The 20456-nt window shown below is 31.0% G+C and overlaps 7 protein-coding genes across 7 annotated transcripts; 2 read left to right on the top strand and 5 right to left on the bottom strand. All coding sequences in view use genetic code 12, as the record gives it.

The window, feature by feature from the left end:
- Positions 1-78: 78 nt before the first annotated feature.
- Positions 79-1648, top strand: DFJ63DRAFT_180947 (uncharacterized protein). The gene has a single exon (XM_064903789.1). It carries the CDS (start codon positions 225-227, stop codon positions 1626-1628), a length of 1404 nt encoding a protein of 467 aa, XP_064760767.1. The 5' UTR covers positions 79-224; the 3' UTR covers positions 1629-1648.
- MSO1 (Mso1p) lies at positions 1649-2449 on the bottom strand. The gene has a single exon (XM_064903791.1). It carries the CDS (start codon positions 2314-2316, stop codon positions 1669-1671), a length of 648 nt encoding a protein of 215 aa, XP_064760766.1. The 5' UTR covers positions 2317-2449; the 3' UTR covers positions 1649-1668.
- Positions 2450-3096: 647 nt separating this feature from the next.
- MSS116 (ATP-dependent RNA helicase) lies at positions 3097-4811 on the top strand (the record flags this gene model as incomplete). Its single annotated transcript, XM_064907090.1, has 1 exon — positions 3097-4811. A coding segment is annotated over one exon (1581 nt), but the record flags the coding sequence as incomplete, so codon positions are not given.
- DFJ63DRAFT_180944 (SUN domain-containing protein) lies at positions 4757-7706 on the bottom strand. Its single transcript, XM_064903788.1, has one exon. It carries the CDS (start codon positions 7433-7435, stop codon positions 4817-4819), a length of 2619 nt encoding a protein of 872 aa, XP_064760764.1. The 5' UTR covers positions 7436-7706; the 3' UTR covers positions 4757-4816.
- A 271-nt stretch (positions 7707-7977) lies between these two features.
- Positions 7978-9984, bottom strand: DFJ63DRAFT_314035 (uncharacterized protein; the record flags this gene model as incomplete). Its single annotated transcript, XM_064906281.1, has 1 exon — positions 7978-9984. The coding sequence occupies one exon, from the start codon at positions 9982-9984 to the stop codon at positions 7978-7980; it is 2007 nt and encodes a 668-aa protein (XP_064760763.1).
- Positions 9985-12625: 2641 nt separating this feature from the next.
- DFJ63DRAFT_319679 (uncharacterized protein) lies at positions 12626-15226 on the bottom strand. The gene has a single exon (XM_064907089.1). It carries the CDS (start codon positions 15068-15070, stop codon positions 13022-13024), a length of 2049 nt encoding a protein of 682 aa, XP_064760762.1. The 5' UTR covers positions 15071-15226; the 3' UTR covers positions 12626-13021.
- Positions 15227-18082: 2856 nt separating this feature from the next.
- Positions 18083-20449, bottom strand: CBK1 (serine/threonine protein kinase; the record flags this gene model as incomplete). Its single annotated transcript, XM_064905133.1, has 3 exons — positions 18083-19581; positions 19750-20023; positions 20144-20449. 3 exons carry the CDS (start codon positions 20447-20449, stop codon positions 18083-18085), a joined length of 2079 nt encoding a protein of 692 aa, XP_064760761.1.
- Positions 20450-20456: the final 7 nt, after the last annotated feature.

Raw genomic sequence — 20456 nt, 5'->3', positions numbered from 1 at the left:
AGTCTACTTCTCTCTAACTAAAATTACTCTTTAATATTTATTCTAAAAAAAACACTTTAATATATGATAAAAATAGAAATCATCATGATGTAGATCACCTAGTTCTAATTTTGCAAGCTAGACTATTTTTTTGGGAGTGAGAATTAATTTTTTGGTGATACTAAAATTTCAAGCTCCAGTTTGAACCAGAACAAAGAGATACAATTTATAGACAACATCACACCATGTTAGTGCCTCCAGAGAACTTTGGACTTGTAGAGGCAGGAATATATCGATGCTCCAAATTAGAATCAGATAACTTCCCTTTCTTGGAAACGTTGAAGTTAAAATCATTAATACTACTAGATGCTGAAAAACCACCCCGAACCTTGAATAAGTTCCTTGATTCAAATAAGATTGAATTGTTTAACTTGGGTGGTATGAAGATATCAAGTCATAAGCATACAGGTGATGATAATGATGACGATGATGATCGAACTTCCAATACTAGTAAGACTTCAGAAAGTCGTAATACAAATCAACCTCAAGATTCAAATACGATTGATGTGATATCATTACATACCAATAAGAATAAGAATGAACAATGGATGTTGATTGAAAAGAGTATTATCATCAAGTCATTTGAAATCCTTTTAAATAAAAATAAGAATAATATATTATTGGTTGATTCTAGTTCAACGCTTGTGGGGATATTACGAAAGATTCAAAAATGGAATTTTAATTCAATTTTAAATGAATATCGAATTTATACTGGAAATTCAAGTACCAGTAATTATTTCGCTGAGAATTTCCTTGAATTGATTCAAATTGAATTGATTCCTTATGAAATCGATAAATTATTACATTCATCTAATTCAAAACCAGATAGTGGTAAAAATACCGATACTACAGTATCACCAATTGATCCTGATCAGGCAGTGATAGTAATGGATGAAAATGGAGGATTAATGAAGAGTCCCAATTTAAGTCAAAGAAGTTCAAGATTCAATTCAGTGGATGAAGATATTCAATGGGAAGAAGATGATATTAATAGTATTGATGATGATGATATGGATGATGATTTACTTTCAGCATCACCTCAAATTCCAGCTAATTTATTAAAACTTGTTGAACAACGGAAACATGAAAAATCATCGCGAGATCTGATTGATGGTGAAAGTGATAGTGGGATAATAACAGGTACATCACCTAGAATAGGAGGAGGTAGATCAAGTCGAAATAATAGTTTTAGTAATGATTTATTATTATCAGCTGCTAGAATGAATCTTGAACGAAGAAGATCATCGATTGATTCAAAGTTTATAAGGTCAGGGAATACTAAATTCAGAAATCCAAGTTTACCATATCCTATGATACAAGGTAAATCATTTGAAGGTTCATCGCCTTCTCAGAAGAAATTAAAAGAGCGAGATTCAAGACATTCATCTTTGGTGATGACAGAATTAGAAATGGCAAAATTAAAATTTGAATTCAAATATTATAAGAATTTGAATAAGTTCCCTATAGCATTTGAAAAGGTTAGTGTATTGAAGTTGAAATTGCCAGCTGAATATAAATTACCAGATTGGTTTATAAGAGGTCGAAATTTCTGGGAAGATGGTTACAATAAATTAAATGATATGTATTAGTTAGATTGTATGTATATTAATAGATTATGACAATTTTTAATCAAGTTCTACCACCTGAATACCTACTATTGTTCGTACCTGTTGAACCATTATTAGACATACTTACGGATGAATTCGTTATTCTATCCCGTAATCTTGAACCTGAAGAAGAACTATTTGATCTTCTAGTTTCTGGAATTTGACTTTGAGAATTATATGAATTAGCCGAACTAGATGAATTATAGCCGGCACCAACCGCCACTTGTTGTCTTGAAGCATTATGCATGGATTGTAACTTACTGGAACCTCTACGTTGATAAGTTGGTGTTTGGTTTTGATCTTGTTGTTGTGAATATTGTTGTTGTTGTTGCTGTTGGGGCTGGGGTTGGTACTGTTGGGGTTGATATTGCTGCTGAGATTGGTATTGGGGTTGTGATTGTTTAGCGATCGTACTTTGAAATTGTTGTTGTTGTTGAAAGGGTAAATTGGAATAATAGTTACTGGTTGGTTTAGCTGTTTCTTTGACTCCTAGCCATTCAGGATATGGTTTATGTTCTGAATCAAAGTATTTAACAAATGCATTATGAATCAAAGTATCATCTTCAGTATCTCCATCTTTATCAACATAGTTAAATGATTGAGTGAATTTAGAAGCATTCAGTTTAAACTTGGAAAAGAATCCCAGTGTAGCACCCACTTGATTACTCATGATATATATTATTCAATATGTTCTGTTTAAATGGTATCCTCTAATAGTAAACTACCTCTGATCTTATATCGATCCATATTAACCATTTATGAAATTGACAAACTAAATTTAATGATTATATAATATATTATGTAATCTCATGCTCCTGTATATAAACTATCATCATCCTTTGCTTAAAAAAAAATATAAAGAGAAATTTTCAGTATGAGTTGATTTAATATATGTATTCAGGATCAAAACAATTATAATCACAGCAATCAGTTAAATGTTTTTGACGTTCAAGTACAGTGGGTTATTGGCTACTAGGTATTCCAGTAAGGCATTCTGCTATAATGGACTCAAGTCTTTTTCGTCGACGGTTAGAAAATGGAATCAAATAATTGATGAACCCTCAGCAGTGGTTGCAGAAAAAAATGTGCAGCCATCACCACCATCATCAACACCAGGCCCAGATGAATATGGATTGAAGGATTTAAAAGCTACTGGTCAATTCAGTGATGTTCTTCTTGAAGGATTGGATAAAGCCAAGTTCAGATACTTTACTCCTGTTCAACAAGCTAGTATGCTTCCTATTTTAAGTGAACAAGGATTAGTGGTACGTGCTAAAACTGGTACTGGTAAAACTTTAGCCTTTGCCATTCCAACCATTCAAAATGCTATTAATGATAGATCCAAATTAAGAAAAAGTGGTAAAGGTAGAATCAGTACTTTAATTATTGTCCCTACAAGAGATTTAGCTCATCAAATTTATGAAGAATATTATAGAGTCACTAGACATTTTCCAAAACAATATGAAGAAAAAACAAGAACTCAAGTTATAACTGGGGGTAAGAAAACTATGCTTGATCATAAATTCCCAAAGAATATCATTGTTGCTACTCCAGGGAGATTATTAGATAAACTTTCAAATGCAAGAGATGCTGAAATGTTTGCTAAGATTGATTATAGAATTTATGATGAAGCTGATAGACTTTTAGATATTGGGTTTGAAGAAGAATTATCCAAGATTGATACTATCTTAAGAGAAGTGAGACAGAAATATAATCCAGAAGCTCCTGAATTTAAAACTGTTTTATTCAGTGCTACCGTTGATGATAATGTATCAAGATTCGCTAAAGACCAAATTGGAAATGATTATAAATTTATTAATTGTGTTAATGAAAATGAACCTGAAGCTCATGAAAATATTCATCAAACTTTAGTTACTTGTGATAATTCAACTCAAGTTTTTGAATCTGCTATTTCCTTTATTTTAAATAATATGGAAAAACCAAATTTCAAAGCTATGGTATTTTTACCAACTATTGCTGCTACGGAATGGTTTTTCACTGCTTTAAGTACCACCAAAAGAACTGATCTTTATGATTCCAACTTAGTTGGAAGACAATACAGATCTCAAATCTTAAGATTACATGGTAAACGTACTCAAGTTGCTCGTGAAAAAACTGTTAAACTTTTCCGTCATCTTGATCATGGGGTATTAATCTGTACTGATGTTGCTGCTAGAGGTTTAGATCTTAGTGGTGTATCTCATGTTATTCAATTAAATCCTTCATCTGAACTTGCTGATTATATTCATAAAGTGGGTAGAACTGCTAGAGCTGGTCAAAAGGGTGAAGCCATTACTTTCCTTACTAAAGATGAATTAAACTATGTTAAGCAACTTCAAAAACAAAGAGGTGTTAAGTTTGCCGTGGAAATGAGTGGATCAGATATTCCAGTGGTGGAAAATATCCTTGAAAGAGTCAAAGTTGATGATCATATCATTGATCAAATGATTGGTTCTTATTTAAGTTTCCAAGGTCAAGTGACTCGTGTTTATCGTTTGAATGAAAGTAAGATTATTCCAAGTTTAATGGAATTATATCGTAAACTTTTATCATCTCCAGAAGCTAAACTTACCCTTAGTAGTAAGGCTGCTGGTATGTTTAGAGTGAATTACGATATTAAAGATGAATATTTCGATTATCCTCAAGATAGATTCTCCAGACGTAGTGGTGGTGATCATCAACAAAAGTCTGATAGATACAATAAATTCAATAGTGATGGTGGATATCAATCAAAAAGTAGAGGGTATGCTGATCGTGATGGTTCATCCTCTTATGGACATAAAAGTCAATCTTATGGTCATAGTGAAGGAAATAGTTCATATGGTCATAGAGAAAGTAGAGGAGATAGTTACAACAGTGGTGGCTACAATAAACCAAGAAACAATAACTATGGAAACAAATCCAATTACGGTGGGGACAGAGAAAGAAGTAGTAGAAGTAACTACAATAGTGGAGACAGAAGTAGTAGAAGTAACTACAAAAGTGGAGACAGAAAGGGCTCTTATAGTAATGACAGAAGAGGTAATAGACAATCACAATTTGATTTATAAACGTGATTATTGATCGTCTATGGTATGACATGTGTATATTATATCAATTTTTGTAAATATTAAACTCGTATATTAGCAGTACATAGAAAACAAAGCAATAAATAAATTTGTACATAGCGGCTATGAATGTTTCTTCTTCGATCTTACGTGTTGTTTAACCTTGGGAACTAAAACTCCAGTTGATCTCGCTCTTGGAACAGAAATTTGTTTATGAGTACTCTGGGCTTTATCATTCACTTCAGCTATTTGTTCACCATAAACATCTCGGGTGACAATAACATAAACTAGAAGACATATGATGATAACACTATTAAATATTGTTACTCGTTTTTGAAATGTCAACTCGGTTCCAATACTAGCCATCTTAGATTTTGTTTCTTTCAACAAAGCATCATGATGCGATTCTTGAAGTTTAAATAATTTGGTATAATCCTTATGTAAGTTCATATATGAACTTTTAAAATTCAATAATTGATCATAAATAGTGGAATTAACCGATTCAATTAATGATTCAAAGTTATTCAGTTGACGTCTTTCCAAATTTGAAAATGCAGTTGATAATAATTTACTTTGTTCCTCTATATATAGCAAAGATAAGGTAGCATTTGACTCTAGTAATGACAATCTCTTCATGATATTCTTATAAATGGACTCCTCCGTTTTAGTCTGAGCAATTTGCGATGAAGGTTCCGGTTCTGATACTGATATTACTTCACAGTACTGATTAGTAGAATTTAATTCTTGTAAGAAATTATTCAAATCAAGATGAGGTAAGATAACCCTACATTCTTCCAGTAACTTTTCATTAGTCATTTCTTCAATGGCTTGAGTATGAACCACAATCTCTTGTTCTTGCTCTTGCTCGAGTCTTTCTTTTTCAGCTTCTTCTTCTTTAAATTCTTCCATCATGGTTTTCCCATGAACTCTAACCAATGAAATTGGACAATAAAACTCACTTCCATAATGACTTAATATTTCTAATTTTAAATAACGAGCCCAAATCAATGGATTATCGATTTTAAAACTTTGAATATCACGAACATTCTGGGCTTCAAATTCACCTAATACCTTCCAATTTGTAGTTGGGAATCTATCACTCACCGATACTTTTATATCTTTAAACATTGAACTAAAAAATTCAAAATTTCCCATCACAACAGATTCAACTAAAATATCTTCACATAATTCAATCACCACAAATTTATTAGGCGACGAACATTGATTTAATAAATATGAATCTTTATTTTCCACTAAGATGGATGAAGCTCCTTTCGCTTCAGAATTACTCTTGACAATGGTGGCTGCGCAATCAACTGAAGCATAATTAAATCTATCCTTGTAAACCTTTCCTTCCTGATCATCAAGGGTAATATTAACATATGTTGAATGATTGGACTGCTCCTTAGTTAGATTACTACTTTTATTATTTCCTTCCTTTGGTAATGTTTTATTCTTAGGAATTTCAATTGATTTGGATTTGCTATTGTTAAGACTAGAAATCTGATCTATAATTCCAGATTCTTCCTTATTCTTCTTCCACTCTTCGAAAGACATGAAATGACATTCATCAATTATGTCCGTTTGATTTATGCTGGATTGACTAACGTTTTTCAAATCATTGCCTTTAGATACATTTAAGCTTGTTGCCAGTCTTAAAGTCTCATTAGTATCATACTTTTTTGAATTCGAACCGATGCTGATATCTTCTCCCAACTTTGCGTCTTTTTTATCTATTAATTCTATCTTACTTTCAACGCTTGGTTCTGGAACAGTGAGATATTCTATGGAAACTACCTTAACTGGAGTAGCAGCAGACTTGGTTGATGACTCTACTTTTTCTGGAGTTTTACTGTTAATGGAACTACTTTCAATAATCTCATCAAGTTCTGGAGATACTTTGTTTGGTGGTGGATTTTCGACGTTAGTTTTTATCAGAGAAACATCATTACCTGACACAACTGATGAATTTGAGCTTATAACCAGTGAAGATGTCGAAGAACTGCCTGCAGAACTTTGTACTGTATTGGATGAGATAGGTATTGAACTATGAACACTTGAAACTTCAGATGAACTGAAAGATTTGCTTTTGAGGGAGCTTGAATTAGAAACTGAACTCGAATTTGAAATTGATGAGTTAGTAGTATTTTTTGAAGCTGATGCTTGAGAAGATGATTTTATGGTATGAGTGTTGGATGAATTTTGTAATGAGCTGCTTAAAACTGAAACTGGACTTGAAACTGAATTAGAAACTGAACTAGAAACTGAAATTATAGTGTTATAAGATACGGTATTGGGTGAAGAACTGCTGCTAGAAGTTAGTGATGATGATGGTGATGATGAGGAAAGTAAAACACTGGATTCTTGTACCGGTGTAGATCTTGTTGACTCAGTGTATGTGATTGAACTTTCCAGAGATTTACTGGATAATGGTGTGTTCGAACTTATTATGCTAGACTCCGACGTAATGCTGGTGGATGAAGATGTTGTTGATGTTGAATGAGACACTTCGGAGTGGGAAGATATGGATATCGTATTGCTATCATCAGATGACAGCGATGATGGTATGTTTGAAAATGTGGTATATGAAGTATAGGATGATGATGATACACTTGATGCTGACAGATGATCATTCGCAATGGTGTTGATCCCTATCGATGTTTCAGCCACAGTATTACCTGAATGCAACGATAGGATATATATGATCAAATGTGATACTATGACTAAAGTCCTGGTAATCATTGTTGATACACCGTCATATATCACCAATTATTCTTACTTTAACTATATGGTTGTAAACTCTTGATTGTTATCAAAAGATAATCTGACAACTTTATCTGAAAAAAGAAATTGTCAAAATTTCTTAAAACTGCGAATCATTGTAAAGCCTTTACAAATTGCAAAATTTATGATGCTAATGTCTTTTATTTAAAAAAGCTATATAAATAAACACTATATGCTAAAACTAGACAACTAGGAACTTGAGTATTATGACGATGTTTGTATGAAATGCAAACTAAACTTTGAAAAAATTAACCAAACAAACTGAAAATTAACTAACGAATAGAAAAGAAAGAAAGGAACGAATAGAAGTGAAAAGTATTAAGGAATGAATGAAAGTTAGAACTAAAGAAACAAATAAAAAAGGTGTATATGCATATGCCATGATGATTATTATTACTTATTATTATTAATATTATTATTGTAGTTGTTGTTATTATCGTTCTTTGATTAAAGTTTTATGAGATTTCTTTTAGGCATTTTTTGATTTTTTTGATTTGATTTTAATCAATTTGTTCAGCAAAGTAAGATCGAGAATTGTTACTTCCTTGTTCAGTCTCACCAAAGACATGATGAGGATTAAGAATATTACCGGTAGTATTGGCTAAACCATGTTGATCAAAATCATAATCGGATTGATTGAAATGAGAATCAGAATCAGTATCATAATTGGAACTATCTGATTTAAACACATCTTCATGATGTTCATCAGGTGAACCTAAATGTTGAGCTTGATCTTCATCATCATGTTCATTAAAATTGAAATGATCAGGAGCCGCTAATGGATGTCCAAATGAATTTAATCGAGTGGTTCTACCATCAGAAGGTGTATTACTAGCTGATGAACTTGATTTACCAAGATTTGATGATGCTCTTCTTGTAGTTGAACCCAGGGATGAATTAGATGTTTTAAATAATGAATCTAAATTACTACTAGCAACACCTCTATATTCGAAATCTCCATTAGCATTTTGACCAAAATCAGTAGGATGAGTGAATTGATTAGAATTTCCAGTACCACCATAATTAGCTTGAGTTACAGCCCTTGAAGCTCCAACTCCCGCTAATCCAATACCAACTCCATCACCAATGGCAGTTGTAGATGGATTTGGATATAATTTAGATCCGAATAATTTCTTAAATCCAAATTTGGAATCAGTCATTCCAGAGCCATCACTTTCACTTGAAAGTAATCCTAAACCACCATTTCTATCAGGTAATTCTGGAGAATCATCAAAATCAGGAGATTGATTCTTGAATGAATTTTGTCTTCTTCTTTTAAGGAAGAGAAATAAAACCACTAAAGTTCCAATGACAATAGTACCTCCAATAGACCCTACTAATCCTCCAATTAATTTTGAATTTCGTTCTGTGGTAGACTCAGCTGGCGATGAAACTGGCTCAACAGCTGAGGTTGGAATCGTAATTACAGTTGTAATAGTAGTATCTGGAGAAATACTAATAGTGGAAGTAAAAGATGTTAAAAATGAAGTGGTATGAGAGCTTGATAATACTGCAGTTATAGATGATGAACTTGAAGTATATGATGAAGTAGATTCTTCTATAGTTGAACTTGTACTTGGAGTGGTTGTTGAAGAAGTGAATGCAAAAAAATCTGTACTAGATGATGGCACTTCTGAAGAAAATGTACTCGAAGTTTCTACTGAAGATGAGAAAATAGAAGATGACGACTCCGAGGCTGAGAATGATGAGGATTCACTCGAACTTATTAAAGTTGAAGATGATGAGAATTCTGAAGATGAAGCAGATGATGAAAACTCAGAGCTAGAAGAGTTTTCTATTGAACTTGAAGAACTTGAGAATTCTGAAGAACTTGAAGAACTAGAAAATTCAGATGAGGATGATAAAGACGAGGAAAACCCTGACGAACTTGAAGATGACTCTATAGCTGAAGATGAAGATGGTTCCGAAGAAGAAATACTTGAAGAAGACTCTTCACTTGAAAATGAAGAGCTGGTACTACTTGCCATACTTGAAGAAGCCAGAAACAGTGAACTTGACTCGCTAGACAATTGTGTACTAGTGGCTGATAATAAAGAAGTATCAGAAGAAATGACGGATGAGGAAGTTAAGGCCACTAAACTTGAACTTTCCAATAATGAAGATGAAGACGATATTGTTGATGATGATGAGGATGATTCTTCTGTCGAGGACGACGATAGCAGACTACTATTAGTAGAGCTAGATATAGTGGTTGGAGACGACAGGATGGAAGAACTTGAGGAAGGGGGGGTTGAGGAAAAATGGGAGTTAAAATTAGAAGTACTAGGGATCGTGGTAGAAAATGTCTGATCTGATAATGTCGCGGAGTCGTAACTGGAGCTGCTGCCGCTGCTGCTATCTGTGGTAGAAATATGCGAAGTAGATGAAGATTGATAAGTTGAATTAAAATTTAAACTAGAAACTGATGAAGATGAAGAAGTTGTAGTTGTATCACGAACTCGTAGAACTTGAATATATCCATCAACAAAAGATAGCACCCCTACCATTTCAAAAAAATTTCAAAAATTAAAAATTAAAAAAAAAAAATTAATTATATATATAAAAATATTATAGTTGTTGGTTAGTGTAAGGGAATATGAAATTATGTCTGAAAGCTCCACCAAAAATATTTGTGTGTATGTATGTGGGAGGGAGTGTGTAAGTGCGTTAAAATTAAGGGGGGAATTAGGGAGAGGGAGGGAGGCAGGCAATAAGCTTGATTTTACTTTACTGATTGTCAGTTCCAGTGCGTGGTTTATTTTAGTGATGAATTTGCAATAAAAAGTTTTTAGTGAGGAAAAAGAGGTCCCTTATTTTTCAGACAGACAGACAAAAATCAAATTGAATTTCTTTTTTTAGTCTGAGAAAAAGAAAAATAAACACACACAAATAAATAAGTAAACAAACACAAACAAATGACAAATGACAAAAATCAGACAGTAGTAATTAGTTACCACTATTTTTTTTTATTTTATTTCAAATCTCACTAATTATCGATCTGAATGGATTGGGATGGTATTAATTGATGATATAGCCTTCTTTATTTTATGATGAGTTGTGCTATTTTTAATTTATGGTAAACAATGCAATGGGAGTAACGGATCTATTTTGAGTATCTTACCATATTGGATAGATGGGTTGATGGTTATTGCAAAACTTTTAAGCCAAGATCAGCCTATGTTGGTGATCAAAAGATAAGCCCTTCGGACAGTAAAAAAAAAAGATTTGGTAGGGGGGGATAAAAATGTCGTCACTTTTTTTTAATATGTAATTATGCGTAAATTGTACGAAATTCAATCAGATGCGAGCAACGACGACAAGTCAGGATTCTAAGGGAAGATTGATGATAATGGAGTAATTAAATAGTGAAGTAAAAAGAATCAAAGGATAAGAGAGAAATGATTTTGAAATTGAATTGAATCAGACCAGGGGGCTGTAGATTTATATATATAGAGAGAGATATATATAGATAGATTCATAGATAGATAGATACCCCTAGATGATGAGATAATAATATAAATTTCTGGTACCATGTAACTACATATTTCATGTTGTTTAAGATGGGATTTAGACAAAACTTGTAAGGTATTGACTCACTTTCATCAATGAATACATAGTTACCCGTTGATATATATTCAGTTAGATGGAATCAGGGGGCTAGCGATAACGGCAAAAACATCCCAAAAGGTCTAAATGGGACTTGTTGTGCCTCAAATTGAACCCCTAGACACACAGACAGACACTCATTCATTGATAATAATAACAACAACAACAATAATAATAATAACTATAACAACAATAAATAAATAAATAATAATATCTAAAAGGTTAAAAATATTCTAATTGGTTACAATTGCCATAATAAATATTAAGCTTTTGTTCACAATTTTAGTGTCTGATTTTTTTGTATCTGTGTGTAAGTGTGAGTGTCTGATTTAAGATCTCAGAGCATCACAAATTTTTAGTGTCTCATTTTTTTATTTTTGTCTTTTTAGTTCTCATCGCTCTGTGCCTCATTACAGTTCCAAATCAGGAAGTGAAATTGACTGCATGAAATTTTTGCTGTACTCTCATACTAAATAGCATGAAATATGAAAAGTTTAGTACCCTGAACTTTGATGTTAAAATACACGGTATTAACGACATTTCCAATAATTGATACGAAGGATGAGGGGGGAAGAATTGAATTGAATTGAATTCAAATATTAAATTAAAATTATTTACGAATCGTAGTTATATTATCAAATAAATTAATTATTTTAAGAGGAGGAATAGCAACAATAGAACATGTGTGAAAAGTGAATATTAAAAAATACCGACACACAAAGTTTAAAAATTGAATATTTAATCTAAAACGGCCAAGACATTAATGATGAATAATGAATTCAATGATATGGGCGTTCATTCACTTTATAACTACAAATATGATTACAATTCAGACACAAATCAATGTTGCCATTCGTAAAGTAATATAATATAATATAATATAACATTTACATTCAAAATACATCAGTAATAGTAAGGGATATTGGTAGGGTTTTAGAGGGGGGGTGAACGCCGTGAAATGTGTTAATCCATACTGTGTCAAAAACCCATTTTGATTCTGTGTCCTGTTTCTACCAATTCTATCCTTATGTTCCTTCTATGCCTCCTTCTTTCCTTCATTTCAAGTGTTTCTGCATTATAGGATTTAAATAAACGTAAACATATCTCATTTGATCAAAGAGGAGTAAAAGCCATGTTATTTGACTTAATTGGCTTTGTATTTTTATTTGGTTTTGGATGATATGATTATTCTATACATATTAACTATAGATTTTTAAAAAAAATTCTAATCGTAAACTTAACTTTAAGGTTTAAAAATATATGATTTACGTAAATAGATTACTATTATTATTATTATTATAACAAATATCTGATTCTTATCATCGTTAGAAGGATCAATTGTATGGGTAGTAGTGATGATCTCATACTGTTGCACCTTGATCTACATAAACATGCTCTTTTTAACATAAATGCTACGTTTCAACCATAAACTACAAGGGAGAGAACATACATTTGAATATTTGAAAAATAATTAAATTGAATAAATAAAGTGCAAAAAATTAGAATAGATTAATTATTATAATAATAATAATAATATAATATAATAAATAAATAAATAAATAAATAAATAAATAAAAAAGCAAAATCATGTGTAAACATATATGTATAATAATAACAAAGTTATTTTTATTGGGTTAGAACATTGACATGAGAATTTTAATTAAAGTTGCAAGTTCCCCTTAACCCTGTAAAATCATAAAACCATAACATAATAACAAAATATCAAACAAACACAAGCAATAAAAAGCAGTAAATAACAAAAGCAAACAAATAAAATAAAAGCACTAACTCAGTAAACAAAATTAAGTATTAAAAATTAAATAATATGAAATGAAATGAAATTGTTTTTATCTCTTTCATCAACAAATTAATAAATAAATAAATAGAACTTTTTATTTTTCACTTTTTAATTAGATTTTTGTTTCTAATTATATATAATCATACATTACTACTAGTACTACTAGTATTAATAATATACTTTTTGTTACTATATCTTTCAATTAACCAATCTTTAAATGCAAACAATAACATTTCCCAACTCATAATTAACATCACAAATCCTAATGAAAGATTTAAAGTAAACATGGCAGTGAATCCATAATATTCAAAACTTAAAACTACTGGATCAGTAGATTCCATAAATACTAAACCTCCACAAATTAATCCAAAACTAACAATTAATTCCGTAAATGGTCTTGAAGGTTTTAATAAATTCTTAATATTGGCACGAGTAAGTAACATCAATAAATAAGTCATGAATCTAAATGCACAAGCAATAACAAACAATTGTCCCCATTGAACATGAATAGCAGTTGATAATTCACTGGCTTGTTCATGAGATGACATTATAATACCAGTCCAATAAACAGTAACAGTTGGAAAAGGATTTGGAGAAAATCCAGGTGATGCTTTTAAAATTAATGATGAAAGTTTAGTTAAGAATTTTGATTTCTTTGATGAATGATTTGAATCATTACCATTAAAATGAACTTGAACTTTTTGATCTTTTGATTTTGAATTAACTTTTTCATATTTTTCTAAATTTTCAATTGATTTTTCATATCTCCAACTTGCTAATTTAAGTTCAGTTATAACTCCACATAATCCAGTTCCAATATAAATAAATGCAATTGAAACATGTTGTAAATCTTTTGGACTCCAATCTTGTCCTGCATCAGCCAAATGTTCTAAAAACACATTAGTTGAACCATAAAATAAAATTAAACTTGATTCAATCATTTCCATAGTACAAAGTCCTCTACTTTGAATTCTATTCCAAAATGAAGATTTAACATTTGATTCAGTCATAAATTTATGATTCCATGCCCACCCTTTGGCTTGGAAAGCACCAGAATAACGTGCTAATGATAATAAACCATATGCAAAGAAAACTCCACCTTTAATGAAATGGGCTAATAAATTAAATACAGTTGATCCTTTACCATATAATGCAAAAGTGGCCACACCAGTTGGAATATAAACAAGATAATAAAAGAAATGACCCCAATTTAATAAATTGAATGAAATATGGGAGAAATTATAAATTGACGATGAAATATGTTGGAAAATTGAAAATGAAAATATTTTAGATATGAATGAAGGAGGAGGAGATGATTGATGAAGTTTCATAGTATTAGAATCAGGTAATAACATAGCATTGGTTGAAGTCATATCATGACCATTTGAATTTTCATTTAAGTCTAATGAATTCGAAGTTGTACCTTGTCTTGATAAATCATAAAGAGTTATAGTGGGAGATGAATAACCGGAATGATTATCATCATAATCTTCAAATGGTAACATATTATAATCATTCAAGGCATTGGAACTATTATTATTACCACTTTTATCATGATTACCAATCCCATTGAATTCATTATTGATATATTTATATCCAAAATTAATCAATGCCATAACATATTGGATAATAGTGGAAAATAAAAGTATCCATGTCATTTTATTATATGCATTACCAGGATATAAATCTTCAATTGAATTGATAAAGATGGAATAATTCAATAATGATATTAAAATCAATGCCGTATGGATGGTTAAAGTAATTAAATAACCACTATTTAAATTCAAATTATTAAATATAAGACTAATAGGATAAATTATTGTCATAGCAATCAATCCTAATATGATATGTACATAGAGTGCGGCCCGATGGGATGTGGGGACATTATAGTAAGTTGTAGTGTTATAAGCTTCCCAGAATAATCTTTCTTCAGGTTTCAAATTGGTTTCTAAGATAGGTAAACCATGATGATGCATCACGACATGAGGAACAGGTATAAGTGATGGTAATGAATTGGCAGCATTTGAATCACTAGTAGCAGTAACCGCACTAACCTTATCGGGTAGCATGCCATCGGCTCCTTCGTCATCGCTCATATCCATATCCATGTCCATGGCGACGATCTTCCCTATCAGACATAGAAGGACTGCTATGAATAGTATGTTTGATGGATTGATTGATACTCTCATGACTGTTGATGTTGTTCAATTGATCAATTGACTTAATAAATTAGTTGTGCTGTAAAAAAACTTTTTGTAATTAACGGAAGCTGACAGATCCTTTTTTTTTTTTTCTGTCAGTCTAAATGATGATGATGTCTTTTCTGTCTGTCTGTCTGTCTGTCTGTTTTTTTTCGAGGAAAATTTAGGGAGAATTTGTTTTTGGCTCACTATTTTTCTCTTTATTTTTAAGGGGTGTTTTTATGGAGTAGTGACCAAAAATAAATATAATTTCTTTATATGATCCTTGATCCAATTGACTATATAGGAAGGAATGGGAATAGAATATGGGGCTAGTGTGATGGGTGCGAAGATATAGTATTAGTAATCTATTACAATATTAAATAAAATGCAAAGTCAAATGATAAACTGAATCAAAGAATTATAAATTGGAAAAAATAAAATTAAAGAAAATCGAAGGGTATATATATACACTTTATTTACATGCAAATTAACTACTCTTATATTACTAGCATAAAATAAACCGTTTACACTTGACGGCTATGAGATGTTAGCAGATTTTGTACTTTCTTTAAACTGGATTTATGCATAGAAATAAATAGAACTAAATTATAAAAATAAATAAATAAAAAAAAAATGACTCTAATTAAAATAAAAAAAAAAAATTATTTGCATAAGCAAAAATCGTTAACGAAACCATACCGAGTTGTGAAAATAATCAAACCATTTTTCAACTTGATATATTATCTCAACGTCAGACCATATGATTACCTCTTTACTGATTTCACTTATCCATGGTAGGGGAACATGTTTGGTTTAGTTATGAATTGAGATAACAGTGCTACTAAGATAAACAGGTATAATCGGCATGGAATGAGGGTTATTCAAATCAATTTTCTTTTTTTATTTTTAATGACTCGATTTCAATTGAATGTAAAAATTTATAGTTTATGTTACAACCACTCACTCATCCATCCATTTACTCAATCATTATTATTATTATTATTATTATTATTAATTATTAACTGAGTTAAATGACTTGTCAATTATACCTAATTAGGAAAGCAATATAGTTTAGACCGAGTCATGTGACCGGAACCATCGGGAAAAAACGAGCCAGAAAAGCAAAAACAAAAAAATTTAATTTAACTTAATTAAATGAATGGTTGTAAAGGGCTAAAATTGAGTTAAATAACATGGTTTTCAACTATCGCCGAATTTATTCCCGTACCGATTTCTTTGTTATTAATGGAAAACATCTCATATAATGCTTATTGTATGTGAAGCCTTACCGTAAAACCATATGTCTGAGGGGGACAAGCACTAAAGTAAAGGAATAACACAAGAAATTTTTCCTTTTTCTTTTCTGAGCCTCCCCCCATTTTTTGAGCCCCCATTTCTCTCATTTGGGGAATTAATCCGCAAATGGTATCAATATGATTTATGATGTGATTTGATTTTAATGGTATAACAAGTTCGTATATTGATGGTATCTGAGAAGTTAGTTGGGGGCATAGCCTATTGACATAGCCTGATGCTGGAAATATGAAATAATATAACTATAGAAACAAGAATTGAAATGAAATTAATGTGGCAAGTAGATTTTGGTGTGGGTGGATTTAAAGAAGAAAGCGGTAAAAAGTGCAGCACAATTATTTATTAAAAAATAATTTTACATTATCCACAAATACTTATATTACTAATACTCAAATTTTAATTTGTAAATGTGACAATCTATACTTTACATTCTTCAAACCCCGTTGTTATTAGGTTTCTTACTATGTTTCTATTAACTTAACTTTTGTTAAACTTGCAACCATTCTTTGTATAAAGATGATGAACCTAGTTACTAGTGGATTTTGTTAGTAGTTTACTTTATAGTATGGTAACCAATTAATCTACTCAGTAAAATATTGAATCAGCATTATCAGGAATCCATTGTATACATTTCACTTATTGTTTTCAATGATCTTTACCCCCCAAAGTCTAGAATTGAAGAATATCTTATCTAAAATCATACCTTCGTCTAAACCAGATTCATACTACGCCTCTTGATCTTCTTCCATATTCATAGCCCTCCTTCATTGGTTTTATGAAAAGGGTAAGAAACGATAGTTCATATTCATATTAAGCTGCTAAATTCATTAAAATCCACTTAACTCCTTTTACATCCACATACTTCTAGAGATTGAAAACTTTATTTTATCAGCTGGCTTTATTTTTTAGTAACTTTTAAAGATTGATTAACATTGCATTGACAACTTCGCCATTATCATGACAAGAGCATAATCTTACAATGAATCGTTGGTTGAATGTTGCCCGTTGTTCGAACTTGCATTGTTTGTTGCAGCTAACGACAACTTTAATTTTTTCTCAATTTCTCTGACTAACTCCCGGTGCACTACCGGTACACTATCGTTACGGTAATCACACTTTTAACTAAAAACCTTAATTCTACAATTATACAAAAGCCAACCCATTATTTGCACCAGTGTCTCCACTGATTCATGAACTTTATTTCAACCTCTCCTCGTGTCAAAATCTTGTTAACTCCATGAATCTCCACCTGTAGTGAAAGCTTAACTGTACTAATGTCAATGCATACATACAATCACAGAATTAAATTAATTGCAATGCCGAGTCTGTAGTTATTGATTCTTTCAATTCCAAACGATATACAAATAAAGGCTGAGTTAATTATGTATGAAGGGTCGTAAGATCAATACAAGTCCAATTCATATTTCCCCATAGATAATATAGATTACATGTATTATAAAAAAAGAGGCTGTACCCACTCAAAAAAAAAGAAAGGGCTGCAAAAATTTTTAAAACTTCGACGTCGTATTTTAATTTTATTTTTATTTTCTGCAATTCCTAATATGGGTCCATTAACTTACAACCATAATTTTTTTCATCAATTTTAAAAGTATCGAATTACGATTTAATTTGAATCTTTCTGAATTAAAGAAAGAATAAATAAATATGTATATATATAATTAAATAAATAAATACTGGATTACACTATAATGCATTTTTCCTGGTTAAATAATCAAACCTAGAATAAGTATATCCTATAAATGGTAAATCTTCTTTAACATTCTTTTTACCATTAATAGCATCGATTTCACGTTGTTGAATAGCTTGGCTTAAGGCAGGTGATTCAGGAACATTTTCTAATTCATCAGTTGGGAAGAATCTTGTATCAGTTATGGATCTTAATTTCGGTATAAATGGAGCATCAACTTTTCTAATCGTTTCCCAATCAACTCCTCTAAAGAATGGATGTTGTTTAATTTCTTCTGCTCCACCATAACGTCCTAATCTATTTTCAGAACTTGTTAATAATTTTCGAATTAAATCTTCTGATTCAGGACTTAAATGAATATCATCTGGAATTTGTAATGTTTCTTGCCAATTTAAAATCTTTCTATAAGTTTCATGAGGTGAATCACTACAAAATGGAGGCCATCCAATAAGACATTCAAACATAATAGCACCTAAAGACCACCAATCACATTCTTGTCCATACCCTTGATGAATAAAGATTTCTGGAGCAATATAATCAGGAGTACCAACAGTAGAATATGCCATTAATCTTCTTGATTTTCTCCAAGTTTGCATTTGTTGACGATTTGACATAGTAAGATGAATTGCATCAATCATCATTGAATTTCTACTTAATTGATTTGGTTGTAATGGTGTTTGATTTGGAGGTTCCTTTTCTAATAATTTCTTATAATAATTTGAATCATGAGTTTTATGAAATCCAGTTGATAAACCAAAATCAGATAATTTAACATGACCTCTAATATCAATTAAAATATTATCAGGTTTAATATCACGATGAATAAAACCTAATTTATGAATAGCTTCAATAGCTAACACACATTCCGCCATATAAAATCTGGTTATATCTTCGGTAAAGATTTGCCATCTAATTAACATAGTCATTAAATCACCACCCGGTAAAAATTCCATAATTAAATATAAATATTGAGTATCTTGAAATGAATAATATAATGAAACAACCCAAGGTGAATCACTTCCAGCTAATACATCTCTTTCAGCTTTAACATGAGCCAATTGATCCTTTTTATACATTTCTGATTTTAATAAAGTTTTCATAGCATAAATTTTACCGGTATCTTTCTTTTGAACTAATCTAACTTCACCAAAAGCACCTTTACCAATAACTTTAACAGTAGCAAAATCTTCTAATGATAATTTTGTTCTTCTTAATCTTAAAAATTGAGATTCTTTTTTACCTAAATTTGTTAATTGACGATTTTTACGTTCTTCACTTGAACCCAGCTCTTCAGTTAATAATTTATGTTCTAAATCCAATCGTCTTTGATTTCTTTCAATTGCATGACTGACTGACATTTGATAAAAGTTTTCTAACTTCAATTTGATACCAGCAGCTTTATCTTGAGTTGTTTTATTTAATAGGTTTGGTTGTCTATTAAAATAAACATAATTAGATGGCTTATCTTCAATGATTACCAGTGGTTGTGGTTGAACTTGTACCTGTACTTGATTCTGTTGTTGTTGTTGCTGCTGTTGGTGAAGAAGCTGTTGTTGTTCTTGTTGTTGACGTTGCTGTTGCTGTTGTTGTTGTTGTTGAGTACCTATAGAAGCATTAGCAATGGTATTATTTGCTGTTAAATTTTGTAAACTATTATTATGACTTTCATAATTTGAAGGTATAGGAACTGGAGATGGTTGATTTAAATTGGTATTACTATGATTTGAAATTAATGAATTACTGAAAGAATTATTAGAATTACTAATTTCTGATAAATTAGTACTACTATTATTATTTAATTGAGTAAAAGTAGTTGGAGGTTTAAAATTCAATGAGTCTATGGAAGTGAATTTATTATTATTGTTGTTGTTGTTATTGTTATTACCGTTGTTAAGATTGATATGTTGGGAAAATCCATTATGATTACTGTTGTTATACTGATTATTGCCATTATTTGGATGAAGATGATCATCATCATTTTCAGTATATGCAAGATGGCGATCATCATAATGATTATCGTTGGTGAATCTTGGAGACCCAGCAATGAATTGGGAAACCTTCTGCTGTTGTGATTGTGATTGTTGTTGTCTTAAAGGAGAGGTTGAATCATGAATGGTTGAAGTTGGTGGTATCTCAGTGAGTGATGTATCTTCTTCCATGTAACTATCATCATGGTCGTATTGTAGGTTTGGAATCGATTGTTGATGTATTTGCTGTTGTTGGTTATAGTTCTGCAAGGAAGGTTGCTGTTGTTGTTGTTGATTAAAATTGTTATACTGTTGCTTTTGTTGTTGTTGTTGTTGTTGTAAATGCTGAAAGTAAAGCTGTTGCTTCTGTTCATCAGTTAGATTATCGTAATTCATCTTCAGT

Source organism: Scheffersomyces coipomensis (genome assembly GCF_036884675.1).
Source record: "Scheffersomyces coipomensis strain NRRL Y-17651 chromosome Unknown DFJ63scaffold_5, whole genome shotgun sequence".
Classification (NCBI taxonomy): domain Eukaryota; kingdom Fungi; phylum Ascomycota; class Pichiomycetes; order Serinales; family Debaryomycetaceae; genus Scheffersomyces; species Scheffersomyces coipomensis.
Note: the sequence above shows the minus strand (reverse complement) of the source record. Positions and strands in the feature narration are given on the sequence as shown.